This window comes from Tupaia chinensis, unplaced genomic scaffold, assembly GCF_000334495.1.
Source record: "Tupaia chinensis unplaced genomic scaffold, TupChi_1.0 Scaffold000528_1, whole genome shotgun sequence".
NCBI lineage: Eukaryota > Metazoa > Chordata > Mammalia > Scandentia > Tupaiidae > Tupaia > Tupaia belangeri.
In genome coordinates, this window is record NW_006160041.1 from 2,206,557 (window position 1) to 2,219,358 (window position 12,802).

Genomic DNA, 12,802 nt, shown 5'->3' on the forward strand with positions numbered 1-12,802 from the left:
TCACGTAGCTGACCGCAATTCAATCTGGGCCCTTGTGGCTTGAAAAAAACAGCAGGCACATGTCTGTGCCCCAAATCCCAGCAGAATGGAGAAATGGAGACGGAACTTTGGTGGGACTTACGCCCCTTTCATTCTGTCTCCCTCTGGCATGCACATGTGCCCTCTGACAATTAAAAAAAATGTTTCTGCGGAGCTAGCAGCTGGCATAGCAGTTATGTCGCTGGACTGTTACATGACCAACTGCGGTTTCAGTCCCAGACCTGGTGGCTTGAAACTCATGCTGAGTGTGTGTGCGTGTGTGTGTGTGCCCAAAATCCTAAGAGGAGAACGGAGGAGAAGGGATTGCAGCATGGCCATCCCCCTGGGTGGGGGGGGATTCTTGCTTTCTGTCTCTCTGTCTCTCTGGTGAGCACACACACCCTATAGCAAAAATCTCTCTCTAAACAAAAAGGTTCTGCTAAGAAAGGATTAAAACAGGAGCTAGCAGGGGGCATGGTGGTTAAGGTGCTGGACTCCCACATAGCTAAGGTTTGAGTCCTGGGCCTGGCAACTTGCTTTCTCTCTCCCCCTTGTGAGTGGTGTGTGCCCTGTAGCAAATTAAAAATTAATAATAATGATAAGTAAAATTAAATAACTATTTTTAAAAATAATTCTTTTTTTTGGAGAGGTTTTTGCTATAGGGCGTGTGTGCTCGCCAGACAGACAGAGAGAGACAGAGACAGAAAGCGAGAAATAACCCCCCAGGGGCAATGACCATGCTGCAATCCCTTCTCCTCTGTTCTCCTCTTGGGATCTTGGGCATGCACGCACACGTGCCCGGCATGAGTTTTAAGCCACCGGGTCTGGGACGCGAACCGTGGTTCACTACATGGGAGTCCAGCAACATAGCCATTAAGCTAACTGCTGGTCCCCAAAATAATTCTTTTTAAGAAAAAAAATAAGAACATTGGGGTCAGCAGGCAGCATGGTGGGTAGGGTGTTGGACTCCCACATGACCAACTGTGGTTCTAGTCCCAGACCTGATGTCTTGCTTTCTCACTTTCCCTTTTCTCTCTCTGGTCAAATAAAATAATAACGATAATACATAAAATTAAATAAATAACTTTTTTGTTTAAAAAAAAAAACATACCTGTTCCAATCTTACTAAATTTCTGACAAGAGCAAGGGAGTGAACTTGGCTCCCCCTAGTGACAGAGATTTGCCCTCTCTGACCCTACGATCTAGTTGCACTGAGTGTTCTCAGCCTGAAGCCCAGGAGCAGACTAATAACCTGGCTTCTAGGTGTGCTGGCAACTGGAACATTTGGTGCCCTGAGCCTCTCCAGAGGGCGCTCTACTCACGCCTTCCATTACTCTGTCCGTCCCCAAACGTCAGGAGTGCCGTGGAGTGTCTCATAAAGCTGCTACTGAGGCAGCGAACAGGTCCACCTCCCATGAGCAACTCCGCATGGATCCCCTGAGTGAATCGCCTCAAGTCCAGCCAACCTGTGTGAACAGGGGCAACTGATGTTTCCAGTCTAACCTCTGCATCCCAGGGGTCTGCTTGCTCTGAAGGTCAGGAAAAGTTACAGCTGTGAGTTAGGTCATGACAACCCATGGGAGCTTGGCATGGACTGTAAGCAAAGGCTCCCTACACCCCTCTGCTCTGCCGGGGTCCAAAATTCTTCACGAGGTGGAATTTGAAAATAAAGTGCTTTATTGCTGAGGATCCCAGAGCTTCAGGGCAGCTGTCTAGGGGTTAGGGCTGAAGTCCCCTACCTTTTGGAGACTTCCGTGAACAGGGACAGTGGGACTTCAACGTTCCATCCCCTTAGAAGGCAAGGAAGTATGGTCTGGGATGGAAGCAGGAGAGGCACAGGCGTGCTGGGAGAGTCGGTGAGGCACAGTGTGCTGGGAGAGTCGGTGAGGCACAGGTGTGCTGGGTGTCGGTGAGGCACGGGTGTGCTGGGAGAGTCGGTGAGGCACAGGCGTGCTGGGTGTCTCGGTGAGGCACGGGGCGGTGAGGGACGGGTGTGCTGGGAGAGTCAGTGAGGCACGGGTGTGCTGGGAGAGTCGGTGAGGCACGGGTGTTCTGGGAGAGTCGGTGAGGCACGGGCGTGCTAGTCGGTGAGGCACAACTCTGCCCAGCTCCCAGGCACTGGGAGCTGGAGATGGGCCATTGGTGTGAGTACTTACTCCAAATATCGCCTAAATGCTACAAATTGGGGATCTTTTCCCCTCCTAGAGAGCTGGTTTATCATCATTACTGGCCCATGACACACCGTCAGGGACCAGTTTTAGGCCTGTCCCAAGCCTGGCTGCTGTGACAAGCTGCTACTTCCCCACTCAAGACAGGGCCAGCTTCCACCCTGAGTAATCCTACAATCTGGGCAGAGCAGGGGGCTGACCAAAGGAAAGACGGGACAATTGGGTGAGCCATTCCCTGCCTGGGGACTGTCTACTCAGGTCTTGCTGTCGGCCTTCAACCCGAGAGGAGAGTGGTGTCCACCAGAAAGGCAGCTGGGAGCTAAGGATAGCCCTCCTGCGCGGGGGCTCACTGCAGGGGTGGGGCAGGAGGGGCGGGCACCACCCAGAAATAAGCAGGAGTGGCCGTCCAGACTGGATGGCAGCCTGGCAAAGGGCAGCTGTGGGCGGATAAAAGGACTGGCCATTGCTCAGCTGGCCTCTAGGGCTGGGGACTTGGGTGAGCAGGTCCCAGGAATTGGGGCGTACCAGAAGCGGCTGGCTCACCGCTGCACACCAGAGCCAGCGCAGAAGGGCCTCTGACCCAGAGAGCTGGAAAGGAGCAGCCAGGCTGGGGCAGCATGTCCAGCAGGCAGGCAAGGGAGCCCCCACTCCCAACAGACACAGGGCTGCACACATTTCCACTGCACCCCAGGGGCCTTGGGGAAAGCTCCCTCCACTCACCCGTACCTTTCTAACCCCACTGCAAGGCCTGCAGCCGCGCTCCTTCGGGGTCAGGAGCAGAGGGCACGCAGGCCCTCCTGGAGTCTGGGCAGGGGACGGGGTGAGGAGCCCCCCATCAGTACTCCTTGGCCTCCTGCAACTGGGCCAGGTACTCCTCCTCAGGGGGGTTGTCAGCGCAGGCCCGGCCGTTGTTGGGGGGCCGCACGGCGTGGTAGCGGCTCCAGTCCCCCTTACACAGGATCCAGGGCAGCGTGTCCACCTTGAAGTGCAGCTCTGGGGAGAAGTCGGTGCTGACCAGGTCGGGCGCGCCAGCGCCCTTGCCGCGGGTCAGCAGTCGGCTGCCCTCGTCGTAGCAGCAGTGCTGCGCGGCCAGCGTGCTGCTCTCGCCCGACAGCAGCGAGCGCAGGCAGAAGCGCGCCGTGGGCTGGTACACGTCCAGGCGCTCGCGCGGGCCGCTGGCGTCCCGCCACCGGAAGCTGCGGGGCGCGCCGTGGGCGGGTACACGCCCAGGCCCCCGCGCGGGCCGCTGGCGTCCCGCCACCGGAAGCTGCGGCCCTGGAGCTCGTCCCGCAGGCTCACGGCGCTGTACACGGCCTCCAGCGGGTAGGCGCACGGGCAGCTGGGCAGGTCCCGCAGCACCTGGCTCAGGTACTTGGCCAGGAAGTCGCTCTTGCAATTCAGCCACTTCTCACAGCTGTCCACATCTGCAGAGGGCAGGAGGGGCGCGGGTTACTCCCGCGGAGGGCAAGGCTGGGCGCGGGGCAATGGGTGGGAGAGAGGGTGCAGAGGCGCGCTGGGGAGGGCCTTTGGGCGGGAGTGGATCCATACCAGCGCGGGTCCCCTCGGTACCTAGGCAACCAGATGCCAGAGGCTATCGCTTAGATCCTGGGGCTCTTAGGGAGGCAGCTGGAGTGCATGGGGCCAGGGAAGGCAGTTTTTGAAGAGCTGGTAAGGAAGTGTCAACATATTCTAAGCTCTGGCCCATTCTTGCTCTTAACTCTGCCTGTCTCAGGCTGTCCCGCCTTGGCCGAGTCACTGCTGCTCTAGGCCTCCAGTGGCTCCCTCCGGCCATGCTGCCCTCCTCCCCTCTCTGCCTTGGGAGGTGTGGCCTCCGATTCTGGCCACACAGAGCCAACTGCTCCTTCCTCTGTGCTCCCAGACTTTGGGGACCTCTTTGTTGTGTAGTGCTCACACTGGCAATGTGTGTTTGTCCCCAGTGAGACTGGGCTCCCTAAATCAGGTCCAGGCCTCAATTTTCTGGGACTGCCCTGCCCAGCACAGTGCCAGGTGCATGATGGGATCTCAGTAAGCATCTGCCATAAGCCTCAATAAAGCCCCATCTCCGACGTGGGCTATGAGTGCTGCCTGCCTTCCTTGCAGGGTGCAGGTGAGACAGGGAGACACCGACTCAAGAATGTGCTGGAAGTCCAGCCCAGTCCCTGCTGCCTGGAAGGAGCAGTCCTGGAGTTCTGGACCCAGTTCCCTGACAGCACTCCTCCCCTAGATGCAGCCTGCCCAGAAACTTCCAAAAAATAGCCAGGGATTGAAATTGAGAATGCCCCCACCCCGTCCTGCTGCCAGGGAGGACAGGACCCATAGCAGGATCTCCCAGCTCTTGCGGCTGCCATCCAGGCCTTCCCAGTAGGAGTACCAGGCTGGGAAAGGCCAGCGAACCTGGCTCAGCACAGCTAGGGCTCCCTTGCTGGAGAGGCAGACCTTCTGGCTGGAAGCTGTACTCCACCTTAGTGCACAGAGGCCGGGTTTCTGCTGTGTAATAATGCTCCACCCTTCAGAGAGAGGATCTGCCCCCAACCCCCCAGGGCAAGGCCTAGTCCCCTACTGACCTGAGCCAAGCACGTCCGTAGCATTGTGGGTAAGGGGCTGCCACCCCTCACTGGGGAAGCCCAAGGTGATCTCGTCCTCGGCGCCTTTGGGAAGAGAGGAGGCCAGGCTGGTTGCATCCCAGGGCACCTCTGTGCTACCGATGGGGAAGCCCAGCCCCCACTAGGCTCTCCGTGCCCACAGCAGCTGGGACAGGCCTGGGACGAGGCAGGACCACCATGTTTGTGAGCTTCCTGCATCCCCTCTCCCAATCCCACCCCTCATAAGAGGATCACATGCCCACATCCCCAGGGGCCAAGCCCGGATCTCAGCCACACCAGCCATTCCTATGCAGGGGCTGGGGCTCCTCTCACCGGGACAGGGGGACAGGTCGCAGGCCCAGGACTAGGTGGCAGTGCAGGCATAGCCACAGGGCCGAGTCCTCCGCTGGCTGCCGCTGCTGCAGCTCTCAGGGCAGGGAGACCAGGGGCTCCACTCCTCCTGAGGCTCATAGTCTGGGTCAAGGCAGGGAGCCAGGATGAGTGTATGCAGCCTCAGGGTGCACGGGTCCAAATTAGCAAAAGGCACCTTTTCCTCAAGAGCACACAGCCCACGCCAGGCTCCTGGCCTGGAGGATGGAGCACAGGCTGGATTTCCATTACACCTGCCTCCTCAGCTAGATAGCCTCGTGCAGATGTGCCAGGTGACCCTGAGAAGGGGCCCAAACCTCAGCATCTGCTCTGTGCCAGCATAGCCATGAGAAGGAAAAGGCATCTGGTGCTAGAAGTCCCCTGCCCACCATGGGTGTCAATCAAAAACCAACTGTGACAGTACTTCCCTGGCACTTGGGATATTAAAGAATGTCCCAGGCCAGCAGGTGGTGTGATAATTAAGGCGCTAGACTCCCACATAGCCAGCCATGGTTCATGTCCCAGTCCCGGCAGCTTGAATCATACCAGGTGTGTGTGTGTGTGCCTAAAATCCAGAGAGAAAGGAGGAGAAGGGATTGTACAGTGATCATCTCCCCCCGGGGGTGATTTCTCACTTTCCCTCTGTCTCTGACAAGCACATCCACCCTATGGCAAAAAATTTTAGAAAGTCCTGGCTGCCTGTGTTAGGGACTTGCTCCTGACCTGAGGGAACTGAAATACACTGAGGGTGGCTTACAGTTCAACAGTCTGTGCAAGGTCTAGACACCTAGTGCTCTCTGGGGAACCCCCCAAAATACTGACATGGCTGGTTCTTGCCTCACTTTCTAGGCAAGCCAGAGCAGGCCAGCACCAAGAGCTTAAGGAAAATTAATGGGAGAAAAGTTGAAGATCATGAAAATTCTGTTAGTTTGCAATAGTTTAATAATTTGGGAAGAGTTGTCCTACCTTAGTTTTTTTATTTTTCCTGCCATAGGGACTAGGAACTCCCTAGAAAAAAGACAGTGACAGAGGGGAAATGGCCATACTGTAGTCCCTTCTCCATTCTCCTTTCAGGATTTTGAGCATGCACACACATGTGCCTGGTATGTTTTTTGAGCCACAGGGTCCCGGCTGCAAGGAATTCAGCTACCTTAACCACCATGCCACCTGCTGGCCCCAACTTAGTCTTAATCATAATTGTAGTCACCTTGGTCCAAAGACAGGACACCAGGCTCTGGGGGAAAGTGGTCGCAATTATTACAAGACATGTCTGTACCCAGAAAAACTTTTATTTTGGCCACGAAATACCAAAGTAAAAGTTGTCATGGGAGGCTGGAAGGCGTTAGGAGGTATTTTTATTTTCTTTTTAGATTTTGCTATAGGGTGTGTTGTTCACTTGCTAAAGAGAGACAGAGACAGAGAGAGAAAGAGGGGAAGTGAGAAATCACCCCCAGGGAGGATGGCCATGCCACAATTCCTTTTGCCAGGTCTGGGATTTGAACCGCGAAGTCATCTATGTGGGATTCAGCTGCCTTAACTTCCACGCCTCTGGAAGGCCCAGGTGGTATTTTCTTAACAGTCTCTGCTGTTATGTCTTTTCTTTTTATTGCCAGAAGTCATGTGCACTTGACAAAGAAAGAGAGAGAGAGAAAAAAAAAAAAAAACAAGAAAGAAAGAAAGAAAGAGGGAAAAAGAGAGAGAGAATCCCACAACAGGGAGGAGTCTCACGGCAGTCGCTTTTTCACCTCTCCACCCTGTCAGGACTTAGGGCACATGGACACACATGGCTGATGTGTTTTTCAAGTTGCTGGGACTGGGATTTGAACCTCAGTCAGCCACTGGGATATGGCTGGCTGTGAACAGGGATTAACCATTATGTTATGGGGCCAGCTCTGTTACGTCTTTTTTTAAAAATTATTTATTTAATTTTAATTTTTCATTCATTTTATTTTAATTTGACCAGAGAGACACAGAGAGAAAGAGAAAGAGGAAAAGTGAGAAAGCAAACCAACAGGTGTAGGACTTGAACTGTGGTGGGCCACATGGGAATGTCCAGCATCTTAACCACCATGCCATCTGCTAGTCCCTCTGTTACGTCTTTTTTTATAATAAAAATAGCCAACGTTTTGTTTCCTACATGTTGGCACTCCATATACATTAACTCATATAATATTCTCTACAACCAACTCTATGCAGAGGTTATACCAGTCTCCCCCGCCCTTTTTTTCTGAGAGATTTTTGCTATCGGGTGCATGTGCTCTCTGGAGAGACAGAGAGACATAAAGCAAGAAATTGCCTTGGGGTGGGGTGGGTGGCCACACTGCAATCCCTTGTTTTTCATTCTCCTCTCAGGATTATGGGCATGCATGCACATGCACCCAGTGTGAGTTTTAAGCTGCCGGGTCTGGGATTGAAACTGTGATCAGCCACATGGGAGTCCAGTGCCTTAACCATTATGCCACCTGCTGACCCCACCAGTCCCATTTTATACAGGAAGCAACTGAGGCACAGGGAGGTCAAGTAACTTGCCCAAGATCACTCAGCTGGTAAGTGCCAGAGCCAGGATTCAAACCCTCACAGTTTAAAAACGAGATCAGTTGGGAGTGGTGAAAGCAGAGAGAGATGGATACTTATGGCACTAATAAATGTCTTTTTCTTAGCAGATCTCAGGGTGTTATCAGGGTCAAATGGGGGCCAAGGTGACTCTGCAAGCTATTGGCAATGTTATTTTTGAGCTGATGATGGTGTCTGGACAGGGCCTAAGCTCCTCCTCTTTCCAGCTGCCAGGCTGCCCTCTGCCCCTCTCCCATCTCCACTTAGGACCTACAGGGGCAGCAGCATGGAATGCTAAGCTGGGGCGCTCACCATAGCTGTCGAGCTCCTTGAAGGTCCCATCTCTGGGGGCTGGCCAGCCCAGGTCCTGACTGTCCATGGCCCCACTGGACCATGGTTCTTCCTCATTGTCATCATCATCCTCATCGTAGCCCTCCTGGTCTTCGCCCTCACTGTACTCTGCAAGGTAGTCCTCCTCTTCCTCCTCCTCCGCCTCTTCCCCTGGGGCCCTGCCCTCAAGCCTCGTGTCCCCTTCTTCGCCTTCCAGGTAGCCCCAGAAGAGAGGCCAAAAGAGCTCCTTGGTGGGCAGCCAGTTGGGAGCGCCCTGGGGCCAGTGATTGCTGGGCTCGTCCAATAGGTCCATTTCCACCTCGGCCTGGGGGTCCTCCACCACCTCGATGGTCACCTGCAGAGAGACAGATGCCAGGCTGGCCAGTGAGGTAGGGCTCAGAGCTGGGCTCCAAGCAGCGGCAAGATGACAGGACCAGCCCAGAGGCAGCGGCTCAGTCTTCCCTCCTGGCCATCTGTCTCCTCCTAGCTGGCCTTCGAATCCTGGAGAGTACTGACTCCCACACCCAGATTGGACCTACTATCTGGGGTGTGGCCAGGCATGGCAATTGTCACCTCGTGGAGGTGAGACCCCTACTCTAAGAGAAGCTGGCACTGCAGGCTGCAGGCTGCTGGCTGCCAGCCTCAGGACCACTGACAGCCTTCAGGAAGGGAAACCAGAACCATTCATGTGAAACTGAACTTGGAAACATTACTTTTGAGATTGTTATAAAGTAGAATGAGGTCACTGACGTGGGAAGAAAACAAACAGGAAAATATAAAGAACATGAACACCGTTTATATTCCAGTTGTGTGTGTGCGCATGTGCATGCATGTGTAGAGAGAGATGCTTTCGAAAGATTTTAGAATGTTCTGTTCTGCACTTCTGTGATCTCTTTTCCTCTTTTGTGTAGTGTTTTCTTTTTTTTTTTTTTTTTTGGAGAGATTTTCACTATAGGGCGCATGCTCTCGCCAGACAGACATAGAGACAGAAAGCGAGAAATCACCCCCCCCAGGGGGGATGGTCACGCCGCAATCCCTTCTCCTCCATTCTCCTCTCGGGATCTGGGGCACGCACGCACACGCGCCCGGCGTGAGTTTTAAGCCACCAGGTCCAGGATGCGAACCGCGATCGACTACATGGGAGTCCAGCGACATAGCCATTACGCTAACTGCTGGTTCCCTGTAAAGTGTTTTCTGAACTGTCACTGCTCCGCAGACATTACCATCAGAAGATTCATGACCTGTCGCCCTCCGTAAAGCCCCTGGTTAGGGCAGCCTATGGCGTGGTGGTGAAGGTGTTGGATCCCACAGAGCTAACCTTGTAGTTCGAGTGCTGGACCTGACAGCTTAAAAAAACATGGTGGGTACGTGTGCATGTATGCCCAACATCGTGAAAGGAGGGAGAAATGGAGAAGGGATTGTGCGTGACCATTCCCCATGGGGGCGGGAGTGAATTCTTACTTTCCCTCTCTCTCTCTCATGTCCTCTAGGGGGAAAGAATTAACTCACATAAACTTTTTGAAGAGCTGAGTGGTCATGTTAACCCTTATCTGCAAGTTTTAACTGACATTATTTTATCCCACATACAAGACCATTTTCCCTACTTGTGCGTGTGTGGGGGAAGGAGATAGCTGCAAAGCGGAATGTTTTATCATGAGTCTTGCTTCAATGACTTCAGGACAAATTTTAAAAGTCCTAAAAACCCTGGAGGAAAAAGCCCCTGGTGGTCATTGCCACTGCCACCAGCCCATCTGCACTGAGCCCTCCCCCAGGGGCCTGCCGTAAGGGACTGGGCCTAGGTGGGGACCCACCTTCAGGCCTTTTCCGGCTCTTTCCCATATTCCCGGAATTCCTGCAGGCTAGAATGTTTCTCTCTCATCTGTTCCTCACAACCCTGCCAGCTCCATGCTGTGTGTCCTGTGCTAAGGTCTAGGGAACACAGGCTCAGAGGGCCATGGGATTGTCCAAGGGCCACAGCTAGAAAGTGGAGGGGCAGGTGCAGGAGAATGCCCTCCGATCCCAGCGAGGACACCCACCCCCTAAGAAGCACAAGAAGGGGGGCCTACACTATCCAGTCACTTCCCCTCCAGGTGCCCACTGGGCCGGTGGCCCTTCTGATGTGCTCACCTGGATGTTGGGATTCGGGGCACTCAAGTCTGTGTTGGCCAATCCCGGCAGCTTCTGAAGCTCCAGCAGCAAGGGAGTGTCCTCCAGGGGCCCAGCAGGGGTGGCCCTGCCCGGGCTCAGGGTTCCTGGCTCCATGACAGCCCAGTGCCTATGCTGGCGCGGCCCTGCCTGCAGGTGGGTCCCGGGGTGTGGTGGTGCTTCCTCTCTTTCCTTCGAAGACCTGGGATTTGGAGGGACTGAGGCCTGTGGAGAGAGGGAAGGCGGGGCGGCCTAGGTCAGGGCTCACCCGATGTGGACTGGGCAAGCTGGCAAGGGGGACTCAGGAGCCCTGAGGTCTGACCCAGGCACAAACTCACCCTTTGACTTAAAGCTCTCAGGAGCAGGTACGTGGAACAGAAAATCCACACACTGCCGGCCTCGCTGCCTCCCACAGAGAAGGGAGGGTGCAGCCAGTCAGGCAGTGGTCTGTTCCACAGAGCTCTTTGACAACTGATGGTTGGTGTGAGCAGGAGGAGGAGGAGAGTGGATGCAATCCACTTTATGGCCCAAGAGTAGAAGAGAGGTGTTGAAGACAGTGGTTCCAAAGTGCCATTTGCAGACAGCCTGCGTTGGAGCCCCCCTGGGAGCCCCCCTGGAAGGACCCCAGGAACAGGCCTGGCCCTATGGGCAGTGGGCAGCAGACCTGGGGCCATCCCTTCAGCACTCTGCAGCCACCTGGCTCTGTCCAGCCATCCACCGTGGAGCTGTTCCCTGACATTTCTGGCCACAGCAACCTTCTGCAGCCTGCCCCTTCTCCTGTCCCAGGTCCAGTGGCTGTCCATCACTAGCTTGTGCCCCATCAGAACTGGGGCAGCTCAGCTCAGACAGTACGTGTGGGGCAGACCTGCATGTCTCTGACTCCTGTTCCAGTGCTCAGTGGCCACTCCCCATCTCCAGGGTGGACTTTGCCCAAGGCTCTGTGCTAGGGCAGAAAGTGCATCCTCAGGGCTACCCTTGTGGGTCTGGAGGCCTGAAGCCTGTGGACTCTGTCCCTCTTAGACCACGGCCTTGCACCCCCAACAGTCTGGTTTCTGGGACAGTATGGTATGGCTGGAAAAACATTGGTTCTAGAGAGTCACATAAGCCTAGGTTCAAATCCCAGCTCTGCCTCTTACTAACTTCTTCAAATTGACAATTTCCTTACCTACAGATGAGAATAGTAACTTGTACCTGGAAGGACTGTCTGAATTTTGCCAAACACTTCCACACCATTCTCTGCATGTCAGGCACCACCCTAAATGCTTTATCACTCATTTCACCCACTCAGAGGTAGGTGCTAGCTAAAGCCCTCTGATCCTGTACTCCCACTCTGTCTGCAGCCTCTGGGGCAGAGACAGGCAGTCCCAGGAGGCAGAGGTTGAGGTCGGGCAGCCCCTCTGGCTGAGGGGTGAAGCAGCAGGTCCCACCTCGGACATTTGGCAATGCCTGGAGACATTTGTGGTGGTCAGAACTGGAGGGTTTTCAACTAGCATCTAGTAGGTAGAGGCTGGGGTGATGCTACAGAGTTTGCAATGCACAGGATAGACCCACCAAAGAATTACCAAGCACGGGAGCCAGCAGGTGGCAGACTGATTAAGACAATGGATTCCTACCTGGATGACCATGGTTTGGGTCCTAGACCCAAAGCCTTGAATCTCACTCCATGCGTGCCCAAAATCCTGAGAGGAGAATGGAGAAGGGATTGTGGCATGGCCATCCCCCTTGGGGGTGATTTCTCACTTTCTCTCTCTTTCTGGTAAGTGCACATACCCTATAGCAAAAATCTCTCTAAAAAATAAAAAAGAACTGGGACCGCAGATGACATAATGGCTACATCACTGGACTCTCAAGTAGTTGACCGCCGTGGAGAGCCACATGCACCAAAATGGCTGAAATGACTTTCACACGATGACCTCCCGGACTTCTCTGTTCCAGGAGTAAACAATTCGCCCCTAGGCTCCCCAACCTAGCTAACATACGCAAGCAGCTTCTCAATCAGGTCTGCAACAGCAATCCGACCCTGAGCTCCGCCTCCTGGTTAATGCCCCCTGACAAAACAATCAATTACTGGCCCAAAATATATCCTTCATTTACATATTGGGCAACCAATTACCACCCTGCTGTGTATATAAGAATGTTCTCTGGCCCTCAATAAATGAGTGACTGTATACCATTCAAAGCTGTGACACTGTGTCACTCCCGTGTTGTGACGCTGCGCCGGTTCCAGACCTCCACTCTCTCACTCAGGTAGCCTGTTCGATTGTCCCGCGGGCCGGGACAGACCACGGTTCAAGTCCCAGACCCAGCAGCTCAAAACTCAGCAGGCATGTGTGTGTGTGTGTGTGCCCAAGGCCCCAAGAGAAGAATGGAGAAGGGATTGTGGCATGGCCATCTCCCTTGAGGGTGATTTCTTGCTTTCTGTTGCTCTGTCTCTGTGACAAACACACACACCCTATAACAAAAATCTCTCTTTAAAAAAAAAAAGAACTACCCAGCTCAGAGAGCTCTAGTGCTGTGGTTAAAAAACTCTGCATGGGACCATACGGTGGCACAGTGGTAAAAGACGACACTCTGAGAAGCTGATCCATGTGGGGGAGGTTCTGGGTTTGCATCTGCAGACCTCTCTGAGTATACCAG

At 54.2% G+C, this 12,802-nt stretch overlaps 1 protein-coding gene across 1 annotated transcript in view; it reads right to left on the bottom strand.

The window, feature by feature from the left end:
• Window positions 1-1,997: 1,997 nt before the first annotated feature.
• The window catches only part of ISM2 (isthmin 2), an 11,874-nt gene continuing 1,069 nt past the window's right edge, over window positions 1,998-12,802 (bottom strand). The window contains 6 exon segments of the mRNA XM_006172065.2: window positions 1,998-3,382; window positions 3,448-3,610; window positions 4,751-4,834; window positions 5,102-5,242; window positions 8,003-8,375; window positions 10,148-10,390. Of these exon segments, the coding sequence (XP_006172127.1) occupies window positions 3,022-3,382; window positions 3,448-3,610; window positions 4,751-4,834; window positions 5,102-5,242; window positions 8,003-8,375; window positions 10,148-10,390 (1,365 nt within the window). The 3' untranslated portion in view covers window positions 1,998-3,021.